Genomic DNA, 20000 nt, shown 5'->3' with positions numbered 1-20000 from the left:
CTAATAATTGTTTCTTAACAAGTGGGAAACAGGATTTCATTAAGCACAACAACTACCTTAGCAGACCCTTCAGTGGGGCCATTGCTCTCGTTACTCCTTGCATCCCATTGTTAAGCTGGTAGACAGACTAATGATGGTGAAGCAGGCTGAATACTGAGTGGTCATCTGAGCCTCTCAATGAGACGGGCAGCTGTGTGTATATAAAGGGCTGGTTTGCTCAGCGTCTTTTGCGTAGTGTACACAAATAGGATAAGACTGGGAAATATGGGCAGCCGTTCACAGAAGAGCCACATGAAAGACGACCACTATGTACATACTCAGTTTTATTTGATGTTCATGTCCTCGCCTGGCGATTGAAGCCTCTCACCGCAGGACTTGAAATATGCAGTTAGATTCTACAGGCCACTAATGATGTGGCAGTAGCATTAGCCGAGATGCCCTGATTGTAGCTGATGCAAGCCCAGTTGATGTGACTGGGATTTGCTGAGGCACACAAATGTAATGGATAACCTCAAACGCCGTACATGTAAAAGTGTTAATGCAGAATAAGAATATCACATCTGTACTCTATACCCTGTACTGTCAGCCACAAGCACACTTAACCTGTCTAGAAATATCTATGTTAGAGAACGCTCATGAATATACCTGATGAATTGGCTTGCAACTCTAAGGCTAATTGTACTGTCAGGGGCTGCAAACAGAGAGCACTAGCTTAGTCAAGAACATTGTTTAGGAGTCAGTGCAGAACAGTGTATGCCACTACCTACAACGATTAGAACAAAGGTTTGATACAGCAGAACCTAACAAACACTCGCTGGCTGGGAGTAATTCTGTTGCCTTCAAAGATTTCTCTCTTTTTTAGGCCTGGAGGATGTCTGATGTAATTTCATGCTCCAGTAAAAGTACATTTGAAATGGAGAGGAGAGGGGTCAAGTGTTGGCAGACTGTAAGATAATGACCCTGGGGTGTGTGTCTGTGAGTGTGTGTGTGTTTTGAGTACACTCCCTAAAATGAACCACATGGATGAGGTAAAGCTTTGAAAAATACAGGAAGGAAAAGACCAAAGGCTTCAGCTGTCTGCATTGCACACAGCCCCTGAGCTTTAACCCTGACCAGTAACCCCCAGAGTACTTCTGTCTAACCATGAGAGGAGTCTGCTTTCTCTCTTTCTCTCTCTCTCTCTCTTTCTCTCTTTCTCTCTCCTTCAGGGCAGGCTTCTTTGATTTCTATCAGAAACTCAGACCTGTTGTTTTCTTTTTCAACCCCCTCCCCTATCTAAAGGACATTAAAAGGCTAGCTGTTGTTTTGAGAGCATCAGATTATCTCACCCTGGGGGTGTGATGAGGGTCTGGGAGTGGTGGAGATTTGGAGCACTCGCTCTGCTCTTAATGGAGGCTCTGAGGTAGAGAGGGTGTCTTGCTCTTAATGGAGGCTCTGAGGTAGAGGTGGTGTTGTTGCTCTTAATGGAGGCTCTGAGGTAGAGGTGGTGTTGTTGCTCTTAATGGAGGCTCTGAGGTAGAGAGGGTGTCTTGCTCTTAATGGAGGCTCTGAGGTAGAGGTGGTGTTGTTGCTCTTAATGGAGGCTCTGAGGTAGAGGTGGTGTTGTTGCTCTTAATGGAGGCTCTGAGGTAGAGGTGGTGTTGTTGCTCTTAATGGAGGCGCGTGTGTGTGCACGCGTGTGTGTGCGTGTATGCGCATGCACGTGTGTATGTGCTTGTATGTATACAGACCCAGCTGCAGAGTACAGTGACAGAGGGGGCACAAGTTATTTTTCTTTGATTATTCTGGGGTAGGGGCGTTGGCGTCGCACAGCAGTTGATGAATTCCTATAAATTCTAATATTAGGCCTACCTTACCACCTAAGGCTCTTGCATGTTGCTAACTGCTGATAACTTTGCCTGTCTAACAACTTTTATCTCTGCGATTTACTTTGTTGTGATAATAACAAACTAGTTAATTTGCATGAGCAGCCTATTAAACTTAATTTGCACTGTGCGGAAGCGCTGGCTCTGTATGTGTACAGATATGTTTGAGTTTATCAGTAAAGGTTGTGTTGGATTTTCTTGATGGGAAGGGGGTTGAGCAGAGGGGTAGATGACATAGGTACATGGAGGGTGGGGGATGGTTAATGGGAAAGACTATGTGCTTGCTAGTCCGTTCTACACCGCAGCTTTCAAGAGGGCTTAATTGCTCCCCTGTGCACACTAGTGTGTGTGTGTGTGTGTGTGTGTGTGTGTGTGTGTGTCTGTTTGTACATCTGTGTGTGTCTGTGTATGAGCGAGAATTTGTGTTTGTGTGTGCGTGTGTGTTTATGTGATGACGAATTGCCTACCATTTGTGAATTACCCATGAATTATACATCCATCCATCAGGCTAAACTGTGCCAGCGATGATGGCATGACTGGTATATGGCTGATGGGCGGGGAGGCGATGCCACTGAGTGCTCTCCGTTCAACAAACATCCCCACAGAGATCCCGAGCCTTTTAACACAACAGCCATTGTGTTGTCCTCCATTATCAAAGTGCAGGGCTCAAGGCTGTTTCATCTTCTGCCCGGTGTGTAGAAATGGGCTAGATCAAGAAACTTTTGCTTTTGATTGATGAGGCCTTAAGCATTTATCCCTTTCCTCAAGAAACGGTGCGCAGAGTACATCGACTGGAGGTTAATATGTCTGTTTGTGACAGCGCCGCAGTCTTGGCAGGTCATTTGTAAATCCCTCTGAGAAACGCACATAAATTAAACCAAATACACACACACACACACACACACACACACACACACACACACACACACACACACACACACACACACACACACACACACACACACACACTTTGTCTCTCCCCCCACACACACACATCCTGATGTCACAGATGTATGCACATGTGCGCTTTTACCTCATTTCACACCGATGCAAACTCTATTTTGGGTTTAATAGTGTTCTCGTGGGCCTTCCTCCTTGGATACGCGACTGTAAACTTCCAAACACAGATTCTCACACATCTGGCTCTCTAGAAATATGGCTCTGTGGCCACTGGCCAGCCATTGTCCCATCGCCCCCCATGTAGAAATACTGTCAACTTCTTACCATTATTACCCACGCTGGGAGCAAGTGTCAGGAAAGCCAAAATGTTGCAGATTGCCGCCTGTTCTGTACTGCACTCCAGTGTGGAGGTGTCGTAATGTAATGGCTGTCCTAATATTCCTGACCCCTATCCATACAATTCATATTTACATGAAGCATTGTTTACATTCATTGAGGAAATAATACCAGAATAACCTTGCGAATCTTTTTTTCCTTTATCCACTGACAGCTCTGTCATTTTAATCAAATGGAAGCGATTGTATTGATCTTTCACCTTGACTGTTTGGTAAGATTAAGGGGACGTTTGTTCCACCAATTAAACCATCATCGACCCACCAGCCTGTCCTACTCACTGGGCCCTCAGGACGTCTCTGTCATTACGATCTGTCAGGTTACTGGCGTGTCTCTCTTGACAGGCGGGTCAGTGCACTTGGATTCCCACGCGTTCCGATCGCCTCACCCCACCGTTTCCCCTAGTTAGGCTGAGATCTACAGTAATAGAAAGGGCTGTGCACGCTGTGAGTGAGAAGAACTTTCGTTACGTAAGGAGGTGCCAGCGGAGAGCTGTGCTGGACCTCCTAATTCAGATCGGCTCTGCCTCACCGCATAAGCCTGTCATTGTGCGACGGGGGGAGAGACTCGCGATAGGCCAGGAATGGGTGAGTGATTTTAGCCGGGATTGGGGGGGGGGGGGGGGGGGGGGTGTGAGGACTGCACTTTCCTGTGTGTCTGTGTGTGTGTGTGTGTGTGTGTGTCTGTCTGTGTGTCTGTGTGTGTGTGTGTGTGTCTGTCTGTCTGTGTGTGTGTGTGTGTGTGTGTGTGTGAGTTAAATAAAGCCTTTCACAAACCTGGCATTATTTTCAGATCTCTTTTGACATGTTTCACAAAGTGTTACCAAAGCACTGTTTATCACCGAACAGTCACCTTCCCTTCACATCAACAGCCTAATCCTTGATCTGAAATCTACAAGGACACATTCGCAGCCCATTGGTTTGTGGTACCCCCCGAGTCTCGCTACCTTGACACACACAGTAGTTATTAGATCAGTCTGTCATTAGCCATTAGCTGCCAGGCGCACCAGTGAGGGGACAGGCTCTGATCACCTTACATAAGGATTACGTAAACCCGCCCCTTGACAAAGGAACCACTGTCCCAACCCAGCTCTGTCCCGACTGTCACAGTCCAGTGACCAGGCCTGTCTGTGCCTCTGGCAGTTCCACGTCAGGCCCGTGCGTTTGCCCCGGACGTTGTTCAGTGGTCAATCCATGAAGAGGACAGTAATGGTGAGGAGATGGAGAAGAGAGATTAAGTGTGAAAATCGCATCAGGACAATTATGGCTTTATGGGTTTTCCCTTCGCCTGAGAAGAGATGCCATTGTGGGTGCTCCTCCTCATAACCTGTCAAACATGGTCAGGGGGAACGAGCGAGTGAGTGGGGGGGAGAGAGAGAGAGGGGGAGGAGATGAAAGGAGAAGAGTAATGGTGAGATGAAGAGGGGTGAAAGAGAAGGAAAGTGGTGAAGGGATGAGAGGATGAGGACCAGAGGAGATGGGAAGGTAATGAGATAGAAAGTGAGATATGACACGGGAAGGGGGCAGACAGGGCAATCGGCGGAGCGAGGAGAAGTTCTCCCATCAGCAACTAATCTCATCTATCAGTCCATGGGCCAAGATGAGCACAGCCCTTCTGATTAAAGGGGCCTCCTCCCACATAACAGAAGCCCTTCATACAGAGACTGTTGCTGCAAAGAAACCCTCAGGGCAGCGTGCAAACCTGCAGAAGAGAAAAGTAGAGATGGAGACCCCACTGAGATAACAGGAGCTTCACCTCAGCTGGTAAAGTCAGTGATCTCCAAGTGATTAAAACGTCACCTGCCACAGGCTTCCAGCTAATTAAAGTGAAGGGCTGAATCTCCTTAGCACCTCCTCTGGATTAGGGTGAGAGAGATTAGATTAGAGGTGTTATAACCTTGTTGCCATAAGTAGAGTCTGAGGTGTTGTGTGAACAGGAATATCAGGAAAGATCAGGAGAACACGGTGACCTGAGGGGTTATCACGACCCTTACCCAAACATTTCAGTTGTAGGTAACACTGGTTTGAATTGGCTTGTTCTGGTTCATTTTGTTTAAGTTCAACAGAAAACTCTTTGGAAATGGAGTTATTTGTTAAGCTTTTCCAATGAGGGTGCATAGTAATATCAGTTTTGAGACAGTGAGATCAAGCCATCAGGCTTTGTTTAAAGGCAGATTATTCCATCAGTTTTGTAGGTCAGTCTTTGACCGTGACCACTGTGCCTTGGCCATGCCCACTGGACCTGTGAGTGACCAGCTGGCTGCTCTGTTCTGATCTGCTGCTCTGCCCGTTTGATTTCCCTGCTGACTGGCACACAAACCCCCACCTCCAAGCTGGGTGGAGTGGCACAAAGGTTTCAGCCTCATTGACCTCTTTTTCAGCAGCCAAAAAGAAAGACAGCAGACATCTGCCACATAGGAGCACCTCGGTTAGATGTCATTGTGCATTCATAGGCTCTCTTTCATAGTGTTTGAGCTAAGCTTTGGATCCTCCACTGACCTCTCTCTCTCTCACTTTCTCTCTCTCTAGCTCTTGTCATTGGTCTATCTCCTCAATCCACCCTTGTTATTTGTCCCCTAGGGAATTGTTGTACTTTGCAGGAAATTGGTTGGTGTGTGTGTTATGTGAGCGAGTTTGTCAGGTGCACTATCAAGGGAATATGTGCATAGCAGCGATGGCAAATTTATATCTGTGTGTGTGTGTGAGAGTGAGCAAGAAATAGTTTGTAATGACAGCCTCAGACACTTCCATATCCGAGACCCCCGCCCCCCATTTCTGGTGCCATCTGTCTCTAGCATGAGAACTGAACCGTTCCATTTTCTTTTTGTTGCCTTGGCACTGGACACCAAATAGCCTCTCTTAGCCCTTGGATATAGTTGCTTTCTCACTTCCTGTTCCAAACACTATACAAACAAAGGGATGAGGTTGGACTTCCTCCACAAACTAAGCGAACTCACCAGGCCTCCTAACGGTGCCCCGTGTTCCGTTTTCTGCCAGCAAGCTGCTACCTTAATGAGCGTCAAGTGCTTGCGATTTCGGTTAATGAGCGACGGGTAAAGCATGTGCTGGCTGATTGAATTCCACTGGACGGGACAGAGAGGAGGGAGAGGGACACAAAGCTCTGTTCATGTGGCAGCTGCTTCCCCCCCTCTGCCATGGTGCCCTCTCCCCTGGCTCGCTATTGGGTCCTCCTATCCTAGTCTTTCCTGCGTTACCTAGCAAGAGTGCAAACAGACAAGAGTTATTCTTAACATCATTAAATGAGGTGCCACAAAGCAGGCTATGTGCTATTTACGTTGCTAGAAGGTGTCTGTTTACAAAGGTGCTCTTGGGGATTTGCTGCAAGGGTATAATAATAATGTGTTTGCTATTTACTCTTATTCACTACCACTGCTAGTTTTATATGGCTATACTTTATTACTAATGAGGTATACTGTAATGAGGAGTCCTGTCAAGTCATCATGTCTAAGATAATCTTGCTGAGAATGAGTGATGCTTTTTAAGTATAAGTTATTAAGTATAAGTATACATACTTTTTTGATCCCGTGAGGGAAATTTGGTCTCTGCATTTAACCCAATCGGTGAATTAGTGAAACACAAACAGCACACAGTGAACAGAAGCACACACCAATCCCGGCGCAGTGAGCTGCCTGCTACAACGGCGGCGCTCGGGGAGCAGTAAGGGGTTAGGTGCCTTGCTCAAGGGCACTTCAGCCGCGGCCCACTGGCCGGGGCTCGAACCGGCAACCCTCCGGTTACAAGTCCAGAGTGCTAACCAGTGGGCCACGGCTGCCCCTTTTAGGCCTTTCATAAGCCTTTCAGCAGTATTGTTGGCCAGAATGTGTTGTCTTTTCTTCCTTCTCCTGACAAACATGTTCTAGAATCTGATGAGGTTACCTCCATTCAGTCACAGGGGCCAGTGGCTCTGCATTCATATGCATGGTCCTGCTCCACTTGAAGCTGTGTTTGTAGAGATGTCCAGTAGGCCCACCAGTAGGTCCCACTCCGTCTCCCAGGCCTCAGCCACCACGGGAGCACTGTGTGCTGTTGATTGCTATTGCATTGGGGTTAATGAGAAGCAATCTGCTGGAGCCGTGTTTGATGATAAAGCCACCCCTGTGTACAATTACAATATGTTCAAGGCAGCTGCATATTTATGTTAGTGAGCGATCAGACAGGACGCGGGTTTGCAGTGAGGTGCGCCTTTTTTATGTCCTTTCGTATTGGCAGTAAGCGTTTTGTGCGCTGCTTATGCATCCAGTGCGCCTGGCGTTTTCTGTGCTTGCTGCGCATCACGTTTTTGCAGAGGCTCCCTGAGTGCCTCGAACTGAAAAAAGTTAAACTGCAAGTGGAAAAGTGCCTGCGTTTTTATGAAAACATAGTGCACTTCACGTTTCTTAAGCAGCAAAGCGCATCATGTCTGATGTCCGTTACCTTACAGAGCAATAAGGCTGTTTCTCTTGTGGTCTCTCTTTCTCTCTCTCTCTCTCTCACACACACACACACTAAAACACACACACTCACTCTCACTCTCTCACGCAGACCCATACACACACACTCACTCCCAGTCTCTCACACAGACACATACTATTTTGTGTCTCTTTCTGCGTCTCTGGTTGTGTTTTCACATTTGCTAATGTTCCAACACTAGTCAGTGCATAGCAGTGCTCCTAGTGTTATATGACTCACATGGGTCTCCTCCGGTTTGGTATTGTGAAGCTGTGCAGGAAGTGACTGGTCTTACTATTGTGGAATCTTTTAAAGTAATCTTTTACAAGTAATCTTTTAAATCACGATGAAAAATAAAACCTTAAGCTGAAAAAATAAAGACCTCTTTCACAGAAAATTCTAAACGAAACTGACAATTCCTATTGTTTGGTGTGTGAGGCATTTGAATTCCACAAACAGGAGGATACATGTGTGCATTGTATTCTGTGTCAGACTTTACTAAGAATGTGACATGTAACAATCTGAACAGATAGAAACATCATCATGCAGCTTCCTTGTCCTTCCCAAAAAAACACACATCTAAAATAAACAATGAGGAGGCATTCAACCCCAAATCCCCTCCCCCAAGCAACACCCGATCTAAATCCCTCTGACTTTCTCATCAAATCTCAATGACAACGAAGACAGGCATGGTGGGGATTACCCCGGCCCGCCACACTTCGATTGGCGCGAGTCTTTTTGATTAATGTTTGAAGTAGCTAGATAAATGTCAGTGTCTTTGACATTTACAGCGCCCGTGAACGCAAACAGTCGGATCATACTTGTCCTGTCAGCTAGGTCAGCAGCTCGGAGAACCACTGAAGGTTCCCTCTTTTTCTTTACCCCTCCCACCACCACCACTAAAAAGACATCATCGCTTCATGATGCTGTATGACAAAGACCTGCCGATGCTTTTCACCTGTGTCTTTTGTGCGCGCAGCACAGCACAGGTGAGATATGGCCCTGCTAGCTCAAGGCCATTTGAGCATTATGGAGGAGTTGAGAGCATGGCCGTTTGTCAGTTGTCACATGTACATAAAGCACAAGGTCAACCCAGGGCTGACTGGACAGGGTGTGAGGGGAAGATAAAAGCTCATTCCATACCCGAAGTGACCTTTCAGAGAAATCTGTGTCATTCATCACTGGAAACACATTCTGCTGGTGGTGCACTGAGTTCACAAATGCATATTCACATACACAAATGCATTTCCACATGACACAAACCATGTGTGCACACACCATCATAACCACCAGTTTTGATCACACGATACTTGTATCACATGCTGAAACACAAAGCTCAGACACGGACGGCCCCTCCATCTCCTGCCTCTAAACCTGGAGGTTTTTGGCTACAATTATAAAAGCATTAGCCTAACGCTAATTATCACTGGAGTTCAGTAACCTTGTACAAATGCTGTCGCCCCTCAGACACAGAGCAAGGCATCTGCTCTCAGTAAAAACACTGTTGACCCCAGCATACTCGCTCTGAGGCAGACGCATCAGAAACACAGTCTCAGCCTCTTACCACTGGAGACAGGGAGCATGATGGGGAGCCCCCAAAGTTTAGACCCTATTTTTAGAGGTGTGTGTGTGTGTGTGTGTGTATGTGTGTTTGTATGTGGGTGTGTATGAGGAGTTTTCAGCGGGAGACTCCCTGTCACACTGTGATGGACAGATGGGTTTTAGAGGAGACAAGTGTGTTTGTGTGTGTGTGTGTGTGTGTGTGTGTGTGTGTGTGTGTGTGTGTGTGTGTCTGTGTGTGTGTTTGTGTTGTTACGTTTTTATGTGTGTGTGTGTGTGTGTGTGTGTTTGTTTTCGTTATAACATATGGCCTCACCCCATGCCTATGTTGTAACAGTTGCTGTCCACTCAGGTGCTCTCATGTGAGAGCAAGGGATGAGATAGAGAGAGAGAGAGAGAGAGAAGCAGTGATTGGCAGAGCAGAGTGTTAAAGGGAGGAGTGTGAGAGTGAGGGAGAGAGAGAGGGAGAAGAAGAGATAGGCAGAGCAGAGTGTTAAATGGAGGAGCAGGAACAGAAGTGATGGGGGAGAGGAGAGAATAGTCCTGCCATTGCTTCTATTTAATCCAATGACAAACAGAATTGCTTATAATGCAGAGGTGAAACACATCCAGGCGTGTTTACTCTTTAGTTATTGAAATCACCAAATGATATATTAGAAAGCTGATGCAAATTTGCATTTGCATGATTATAGTGTTGCAGCTGATGCTCTTTGAGTGGGAGAGGGTTGTTATCCTCTTATGGTGTGTGTATAATAATAACAGGTGCTTTTTCATGTGTCACTGTCAGCGTGTGATTCGCGTGTGACAGTGGGAAAGCAGAAGAGAGGAGGATGATGATGGGCCAGCTGGGGCCACTCACTTCCTTTTCATGGGGCCTTTTCAAGTGCAAGGATGAGGCATGCTAATCACATGGTGTCCGGCCTGTCACCCCATTTGCCAGAAGCACAGCAGAGGGATGGGTGGGGGTAGTGTGTGTGTGTGTGTGTGTGTGTGTGTGTTTGGGGGGGGTACTGTTACTGTCTGCTAGCAGTGCGTGGAGAGGGAAAATGTTACGTGTCAAGAGGATTTCAAGGACTTCGATTTTCTGTCTGCTTTCTCCACTCTCTCTCTCTCTCTCTCTCTCTCTCTCTCTCTCTCTCTCTCTCTCTCTCTCTCTTTCTCCTGTCCTGTATTTCCCTCCTTCCCCCTCCTCGCTGTTCTTATCAATCAATTTGTTCCATCGGCCTCTGCTGCTGCCGCCTCTGCTGCTGCCGCCTCTGTCGTTCAGAACGCTGAGTCCATGCTGGAGAGTGGTTGTCATGGAAACCCATTATGGTCTGCAAGCGGCGGTTGTGGGGTTTTGGGTTAGGCAGGCTGTGCGTAGCTGTGTGTTTGTGTGTGTTTGTGTGTGTGCGTGTGTGTGTGTGTATATGTGCAGGCTGTGCGTGGCGGTTGACTAGGGGGGATTTCAGAAATGCGTCCCAAACCATCCTCCCCCTCAGTCTCTTGCACATCTCCATCTCTCCCACACATGGCCTCTCTCTCTTTGTCCCTTTTTTATTTCATTTTTGTTTTTATCCCTCTCTCCCTCTCCCTCTCTCCTACAGGCTTTTTAACTGCTCTCTGACCCTCACCATTTCCTTCAGTCATTTATTTTGCCATATTTGTCTCCCACTTGTAGCAGTAATTTGATGGACATTCTTAACATTTAAATTTCCCTGTTCTCTCTCTCTCTCTCTCTCCCCTTTTCTGTCTCCCTCTATCTCTGGTCTTGTGCGCTGGGGCAGTGTTCTCCCAGCAGGGTGAGAGAGGTCTTGGGCCTCACTGTGACTCTGTGAAAGGAGCCTTGAGGTTCTCCGCTGGGCCATTGTTGCAGTGTCCGTGGCATCACAAAGAAAGCCGCCTAAGCAGTCAGGGCATCCCCCAGAATTCCATAGGAGTGGGCGAGGGGGCTGGCCTTCACCTCTACCCGTTCCCATACTGATGTGCCGGGCATGACAAAGTCTTGTGCGGCAAAACAAATACATGGGCATGTTGCCAGCACACATGCATATGTCTCCAGTGCCACTCTCCAATGCGTACTTGTTAGTCTCTGTCTTTTGTCAACAGGACACGCACACACACACACACACACACACACACACACACACACACACACACACACACACACACACACACACACACACACACACACACACACACTTATGTCTCATGCATAGCATACAAATACATCATTCCCTCTTGTTCCTCCATCTTTCGATCTCACCCCCACTTTCTCTCTCTCACTCGCAGATGCTTAGCAGAGCATATTAAGCATGCTGGTGCTCGCTCTCGCTGCTTCTGTTAGATGAGGGTAGAAGCGAGATTCACACATGCACTCACACACTCTCTTTCACACACACACACACACACACACACACACACACACACACACACACACACACACACACACACACACACATACAGACACTCATATGCATACTGACTAGAGAACAGCAGCGATTGTGTTTCCACATAAACAAAGGACACAAAGGCAGGATTGTATTGTCTGCATTGGATTGTTAGAGTCTCTGGTATCCCCACTCTCTTTCACTCATCACATTCAGTGCCATGTGCAACAAAAAGCAAGGAGGAGGCAGGACGCAGGCTATATCTGATTCCTATTGGTATTACCCGAGGTTATCAAATTGATTGGATAAGTAATGCAATATAGTACAATAACATCACACTGGTGAGCAATTTGTAGTCAAATTGGAGTTCAGCAGGGACCTGTTTTGGGGGTAGTGTGAATCCATTTCAGTTAGAGTATAAATATATTTGAAGCTGATCTCTGTATTTTGGCTGGTTTTCTTTCAGACTTTTTGGCACCAAACTAAAGTATTGTTGCCGTTTCACAAGGAGAATTTGAATCTGACTCTGACTGACTTTGGCTTTGGATTTGGCTGTGCCATCTGGTCCATTTGGTGGTCCACTGGTGGTGTGTGGAACATCTTTCTCCCTGCACACAGAGGGGTCATGGCCCCATCTATCTGAGATGCCAAGTACCTCTGTGTCCCATTACTGCTCTATCCAACAGACTCAGCATAACGCTCCACCTTTCCTCTCGCCCTTCCTCCTATCCCTCCATCTGCAACGTTTTTGATGCCACATACACCAGCACATAACTGGACTATTACATAAAATGCTTGACCGTTATATAAGGGCAGTAGATGACAGCAGCTTAGCACCATTGGATGGTAATGGCATCAATTGGTCTTGTGTCTAGGTGGACTTCTCTCTCTCTCTCTCTCTCTCTCTCTCTCTCTTCATCCCTCTCTCTTTCATTAGTGCAGTGCTGGGCTGTGCCACCATGGTCTCTGCATGAGACACTAGTTGCCCTGTCCAGTTTAATGTCTCTGCCCCTCCACCCCACCCCGCTCCCACATGGCTCTCCCAGCACAATCACCAGGCCTTTGGCTGGACCCAGCCCTAGTTATGCAACACAAGGGAGAGGGAAAGGGAGAGGGGCTGTTTGTTTTCAGCCTGGCCTTTTCCATAGACAAGGTAGGGGTGGGGTGGGGCGGAGAGGGGAGGGAACTTGATGAAGCACTGTGGTGCTCCTGCTTCAGCTGAGCGTGTGCAGTGGAGCGGAGCATCATGAGTGACCGCTCTCATGCTGATAGTCCCTATCTCTCTCTCTCTCTCTCTCTCTCTCTCTCTCTCTCTCTCTCTCTCTCTCTCTCTCTCTCTCTCTCTTTTCCTCTCTCTCTCATTCGTTCAGATATGACCTGAGTTTAGTAAGCAACAAGGCATTTCATAATTCATTCAATATGTGATGTGACTCGTCCCTCTGAAAGAAACCCTGCTGGAGTTCCTCACCTGGCATCTCTGCTTCCTGAGCCAGTCCCATACACACTGGGCCTGTTGCAAAGGTCTCAATACCCAGAGAAGCACTGATGTGGAACCTGTGTAGAGCCTGGCTGTGAAAACAACCGCCCTGCTGCTGAATCCTAATGTTCTGTGGAATATGACAAATGCCCAACCCTCAGCCCATACCTCAGCCCATACCTCAGGCTTCATCCGTGACTCTTATCACAGCAATCGGCGTGTCCCCTCTGATCTTCACACCCATTGCACAAGCCTAGTTAGACAGGCCCAGGCCGATGCAGGCTGGAGAGGCCTGCGTCTCTCTGCGTCTCTCTGTGTCTTCTCCTCTCTTTCTCCCCCATGCTAGCTCAGCAGATGAGATCACTGCCACCCATTCATCAGGTTTCCTCCAGCACTCTCTGGTTACACGGTGTTGCGATACAGGTAGCAGTACCCACATGCAGTCTCGAGACCCGAGGTGGGGCAGGTGACAACCCATACAACTACATGGGCTCCCATGTGTGGGTGAGCGGAAGGGGTTTTAACGTGATTTATTAATCTGGTGCCTGGATGGATAGAGATGTGTATGTGCTTAGGATGGGGGTTGGGGCTGGTGGGCGCCATGCTTTCACTGCAGTCCCACTGGAGCCTGCTCTAATGAGGCTCTTGATTATGCATGTTTTATCATTAATTCACCACGCCGTTTTTGGCTAGCTCTCTCCCGAGATCTCACATGTTAAGAGCCGACCTAAGCTTTTTTTCTGTGTGTGTGTGTGTGTGTGTGTGTGTGTGTGTGTGTGTGTGTGTGTGTGTGTGTGCACGTGGCACTCTATGACCTTAGGTCTGAGGCAGCTGCACACTGTGGCTATGACATAGCAAGGCCTGGTCCATTGCATCAACTTGGCAGAGAAGATGGAATGTGTTGTGGCTTGAAGAGGGGGGAGGGAGGGCTGAGACAACCAGAAGGAAAGAGGGAGAAGAAAGTTACCGGGTAGGAAACTAGAGGTAGGATTTGGAAAATGTTAGCAGTAAGACAATAGTCTTTGCTTAGTAACAGTACAAATAAGAGAGAGAGAGAGAGGCCAGAGAGCGGTCACATGCATCTGACTCACCCTCGCCAGCTCTCTGAAAGCCAGAAAACTTGGTCAATACAGTGCCAGATCAATGCTGCCATTATCATTCTCCACATGCCTATTGATTTGAACAGGAAAGTTTAGCACCATTAAAAGGCTTTTTTGCCATTCGCTGGGAGTGCTCTGTGTCATTGGCAGCAGAGAGCATATGACTGTATTGGGGCAGACATTGATTGGATTGGATTTGTGGGTTTGTTCTGGTCGTGCCACCATGTAAAGCCTGATATCTCCATGAGCCTCTTCTGCTGCCACTCTGTTTGGAGCGTTGCTGGTGTCTGTGGCTTCATGTTGTCACAGCCTTAGCCTCTCAGTGCTTAAGGAGGTCGTTGTTTTTGTTTTGGCCGCACCATTGTACTGCTCGATCATGTGCGGCTTATTACCCCCCCAGTCTGTTTCCTCATTCGATTTCCTCTTTGTGTTTGCTGGTGGAGGGCCTGGTTGCCATAGGAACGCCAGTGCCGAGAGATAGCTTACGCTGCAGACTTGTCAGCGAGGTCTCGAGAGCGCTAGCCGCTGCCGCTACCTCTCGCTCGTCACCACAGAAAGGGGGAAGAAAGGATGATTTATGGGCACATAAAATAACACAGACGCAGGTGACCTGAGGGAGGGCGATAAGGGACGGTTGGAACATCCGTTTGTGCCCACCACCTCCCCCAACACATCCTCTAGATGTCCATCCCACCCCCTCCAACCACTCTCTCTCTCCTTCTATCCCTCTATTCACAGTCTGTCGTTGTTTACATTTCCAAAGCTCGGCCAGGTGTAAATTTCACGCGATCAGTATCTCCGTGGTGATAAACTTCACCCTGGCAATGACTGATGACACAGGGCAATGTGGGGGGGGGGGGGCAGTGGAGGAGGGCTGAGGAGCCTTGGTCATTATTTTGGTGATTAACGACTGCTAATGATTTTTCCATTCGTTTGTGTTTCCACAGCAGAACTCCCAGAAGAAGCGAGCTAGTGATCGACGCTCGAACAGCAAGCCGGAGAAAAAGCCCATCCCTCAGGTAGTGCCCGGAGACCTTCTGTTTACTTCACACTGCACTCATATCATTTGGTGCTTAGCAGTAAAAGACAGACAGACGGCAAGCGTTCCCACATCCCCCAAAGGCCTAATGATTTTTAAGACCATCCAGAAAATCAAAACACAAGAATGATGCCACCCGCTTCAAATTTAAAACGGCGACATCAATCTCATCTTTATGGGGGGGACTTTTATAGTCGGATTGATTTTGGCATGTGTGGCGACAGCCCATTAAACCTTCTTTCCGAGCGAGGCTCTCAGGTTGGGATGCGGTCTACTGTTTGTCAGGTTGATGACCAACACTGTTAGCAGCAATAGGCAGAGGAAGGGAGAGATGTCTTATGCAACATCCCTCTCTGAAGAGCAGACTAAGGCAGGCCACATGTGATTGTTCTGGTCACATACTTTCAGCCAGAGCCACTTTGCAGCCTTTGTTTTCACTAATTGCCATCACATAGCACTTTGGATTAATGAAGAGAGAGGGAGAGATTTTTTTTTACACTCAACCTCCTCACAGTAGTCATGTTATGTATGGCCTGTTATGCAATGTATGTGCAAGAAGTACATTTGACTGCTTCACAAAGTACGCTGTTAAAGCATGCATTGTGCCAGTGGCTTAGACTGCCATTGTTGCAGGAGAACTGCAGCCCACACTGACCAAAGGCCGAGAGCCTGCACAATCACTCCCTTCACTGTTGTCTGTCACTACCATGGAATATCTGATTTATTGCTCAGTGTTTTTCAAGATTTTATGCAAAGTAGTGATTGAATTTCACTTTAGTTTATTAAGCAAGACAGGTGTCTCAAAGCAAGGTAGAAGAGAGGTTAGAAATGCACATAATGTAAGCCATTCATCATCTGATGAGTCAGGGCAGACCTCTAAAGATGGTCACGTGCTGTCCTCTGCTTTTGACCTCACAGGCTGAGGACAGCTCAGACCTTAAGTGCCAGCTGCACTTTGCCAAGGAGGAGTCGGCGCTCATGTGCAAGAAGCTGACCAAGCTGGTCAAGGAGAGCGAGAGCATGCGCGAGGCTCTGGGCAAGTACCGTTCGCTCTACGGCGAGGTGGACGCGGCGCTCACTGTGGAGGAGGTGGCCGAGTCGCCGCACACGCGTGAGGCCGAGGTGCGCGTCCACCTCAAGCTGGTTGAGGAGGAGGCCAACCTGCTGAGCCGCCGCATCGTGGAGCTGGAGGTGGAGAACCGTGGCCTGCGTGCCGAGATGGACGACATGAAGACCCAGGAGCTGGGTCCCGGGGGCGGCCTGGGGCCTGCAGGCGGCGGTGGTCTACTGGTGCTCCAGGGCACGGAGAACGTGATGGAGCTGCAGCGCCACCTACAGTTTGTGGAGGAAGAAGCGGAGCTGTTGCGGCGCTCTCTGATCGAGCTGGAGGAGCAGAACAAGCTGCTGATGAACGAGCTCAACCGCTACAAGTCCGAGCTGCCGCCGCCGGCCAACGGAGAGCCCGATTCACCGGCCGCCACATCTCCGGGCCCGGCAGGCGCTCCACTCCTGGAGGAAGGGGGGGCCACTGAGGCGGTCAGCGAGGAGCTGGTGGTGGCACGGCTCCAGATCGGCGAGCTGAGCGGCAAGATGAAGAAACTGCAGTACGAGAACCGCGTGTTGCTGTCCAACCTGCAGCGTTGCGACCTGGCGTCCAGCCAGAGGCCAGCGCTGGAGACGGACGCGGAAGCGGGCGACTCGGCTGAGTGCGTGCCCAGTGAGGGCCTCCGCGAGGGGCCCGTGGGTGGCGAGGGCGATGACGAGGAGCGCAGGGGGCCTTCCGAGGGCATCCGGGACGCAGCGCCAGACAAGCCCATGGCCGGTCTAGGTCTCGGGCTCCTGATCTCAGACTGCGGCCACGTGCGCGCCCCCTGCTTGCTGAAGGACCGCCAGGCCCTGTTGGCCGTCCGCGAGCAGGCGCAGCTGGTCAGCACAGCGATCCAGCTGATCACTTCGCCCGACTCCAACTGCCTCCTATCCATGGACTCGTCGGACAGCCTCTACCGGAAGCTGTCCGGCGACGGCGACGATGCGGCAGAGAATGTGATCCTGGAGAAGAGTCCTCCTCCGCCAACTGACCTGGCCCTCGTGGAGGCCCTGCGGGGCCGGCTGCGGGGGCTCCAGTCCCAGCTGCAGGCCTTTGTGGAGCGCGTGGAGGCCCTGGGAGACTCCCCAGGGAGGGAGCAGGTGGACGGGGCGTCCCCGCTGCCACTGCTGTCCGAGTCTGGGGACCCCGCGGTGGGCATGCCTCCTGCCTCAGCCCCCTGCCCCTCTGAGAGCCCTGCCAGGGTCACCACAACTGAACAGAAGGTAAGAGTTGACAGCTCCCTCATCTCCTCTACATTTAGATTGGTTTCTTTGGTGTTCCCGCTTGGCCTTTTATTGTTGTAGCTCTCCATCCCTTCCCTCTATTTTGTGGCAAGTTTTGTTCCCCGTTTTGTGGCTGTGCTTTATGAACCATGCCGAGGCTTACTACCCCAACCCCCCCCCCCCCCCCGCCCCTCCCCTTCCCCCTCTCCCTCCCCCCTCCTTCACTCTGGCTGCCATGTGTGACTGCTGGCTCCCTGCTACGCTAAGCCTGCATGCTGCTGTCTACCACTGGACGACCATGTGTAGAATAGAGCCATGGCCTCTACTGGAGTAGCCAAAACGCAATGTCATTTCCATCTGTATTCTGTCAGTAAGCTCATGACACATACGTGATGTAGTGTGTCTGGCACAAATATCAATTCCAATCGGACCAGAACATGAATGTCAAAAACTATGGTAATAGCAGAGATATGTAAAAGCAGTATCTGTTGGCATTGGCATACTTTGAGCATTCGAGGTCTGTGTTGTGTTGTGTTGTGTTGTAGAGGGGTAAAGTCTGAACAATGTGATGACCTCATGGGTCCCATGAATTACAGCTCATCACATAAAGTCAGAGTCTCCTAATTTATCAAATATGCAGTGAATTTGTATGTTCTCGTTTGTGTGTTTGTCCTGGTTGTAGTATGTGATCTATTTATGTTTGGACGTTGGAAATGTGACTGGTCAGTGGCGTAGTGGAGATGTGCGGTCAGGTAAATAAGTGATGTGGCACTGTTGACTCTTGATCTGTGCTGATTGTTAGAACTCCACTAGAGGCCCACTTCAGATAGCTCTCTCCCCCTCCCCCCTCTCTCTCACTGCATGGGCTCCATGACTTGTGCTCTCTTCCGCATCTCTGCATCCTCATCTCCTCCTCCTCCTCCTCCTCCTCATACTCATATCCTCTACCGCCACCTCTTCATCTCTCTCTTTTTGATTCATTTTTTGCCCCCACAAACACCCCACTCCCCATCTGTATCACCTCCGCCTGACCCGCCCCCACCCCCCACCCCCTCAACGTACCTCCACTGTCTCCTCTCCCTGCAGCCGTTGCTTGCACTCCTCATGGTTCTTTTGGTTCTGTCCCCCATGCTGTCTTACTCAACGATGGCCAAGCTGTTTTTCCTTTACATACTTTTCTTTGTCCTGTGAGTTTTGTTTTCCACTGTGCCGCACGAGGGAATACACTTTGTTTCTGTCGTTTTTTCTTTTGCTTTTGTTCTTGTTCTTGTTTTTTTGTCGTTCTTTCCCAAATTTGTCTTTTCCTGTCCTGCTGCTCCCATGTCATCCTTTTCTCAACAATCCCTGACAACTGTGTACATCCCATAATGCCACTCCCATACCTCCCTTTCTCTTCTCTGTCTCTTCCTCTCTTCCTTCTCTCATATGTCCTGTCCTTTGCCATTCTCTCGTCTTTTTGTCGTGTTTTATTTTTTCATTAACTTGCCCATGCATGCATGCAACAGTCCGACTTTAGGGACCAATCAGAGCGGGAGGTCAAAGGTCAGGAAGCCTGTCTCAGCAAATCAGAGGAGGAGGGCGGTGGCCACCTAGACAGCAACAGGAACCAGGACGTCCGTGACCAAGACCTGGACACAAAGGAGACCAACAGGGCTCTGGTAAGTTCCCATCACCATTTTGGCAGACATGTTAGCTGGTCCCATGTTAGCAGGCTCTCCCTCCTACTTCCTCCCCCTCTCCCAGTGCAACGCTGCGGGCTAATCATGCAGGCATCACACTTCTGTTTACAATGACATCATTTCCCCCTCGCGGCGGCCAAAGAGGAAGCGGCCGCCACTTGTGTTTGTGTGACCTTTTGATATCGGCGTTTCCATGGCAACAAAGGCTCATGAAAAAAACGTGCTGCCTGCTAAAGCGATACAGAGGGTGGAGAAGAGCACAATGGGGCACACTGACCTCTACACATCGCTGACCTATTAAAAGGCCCCCGCTTTACCCACGTGGCACGTCCCAGAGGAGGCTATTGTTTACCACAGGTTTGTAAATACTGTGGCCTGCCCGTGACTTCTCCAAGTCCTCCTCCCATGGAAAAGAAGTAAATTATTAGAATTCGGTAATAACCACTAAGGAAATGGTCGAGTGAGAAACAACTTAGAACACTGATAGGCATTTGGCATTTTTTAAAAGGACTTACTCTCTCTCTGCTGATGCCGACATCGTCTGAAAACCTAAGTACAATTACCCCAGCGAAAGTAAAGGGCTTTAAATCCTCCTTTAAAAAAAGTTAGAGTCGACAAAAAGTGGAGAGAGAAAAAAGAAGATAAAAGAAAATTGGCCCTGTGAAACCACTGCGATTGGATTTGATCAAACCCAAAGCAACTAGAGCAGGGAGAGAGAGAGAGAGAGAGAGAGAGAGAGAGCCCAGGTTTCAGATTGGCCCATTACTTTAAACCGTGACAGGGATCAGCCATATCCAGCCCTGGCAATCTGGCTATATCTGCACAAGACCCTCTACACGTCAGACTGCTCCACAGACACT

At 49.0% G+C, this 20000-nt stretch overlaps 1 protein-coding gene across 4 annotated transcripts in view; it reads left to right on the top strand.

Moving 5' to 3' along the window:
• soga1 (suppressor of glucose, autophagy associated 1) overlaps positions 1 to 20000 on the top strand; it is a 47054-nt gene that overhangs the window by 13662 nt on the left and 13392 nt on the right. For 2 of the 4 annotated variants that reach the window (XM_042097305.1, XM_042097304.1), the window contains exons 4-6: positions 15063 to 15131; positions 16070 to 17461; positions 18967 to 19119. In XM_042097305.1, coding sequence (XP_041953239.1) covers positions 15063 to 15131; positions 16070 to 17461; positions 18967 to 19119 — 1614 coding nt within the window. Of the gene's footprint in view, positions 1 to 15059; positions 15132 to 16069; positions 17462 to 18966; positions 19120 to 20000 lie in introns of all 4 variants that reach the window. The other 2 variants (XM_042097302.1, XM_042097301.1) reach the window with 1 other exon arrangement.

The sequence above is a fragment of the Alosa sapidissima genome, chromosome 7, assembly GCF_018492685.1.
Source record: "Alosa sapidissima isolate fAloSap1 chromosome 7, fAloSap1.pri, whole genome shotgun sequence".
In the NCBI taxonomy this organism is placed as follows: Eukaryota; Metazoa; Chordata; class Actinopteri; order Clupeiformes; family Clupeidae; genus Alosa; species Alosa sapidissima.
The sequence above is the reverse complement of the archived record's forward strand: the minus strand, read 5'-3'. Positions and strand labels throughout refer to the sequence as shown.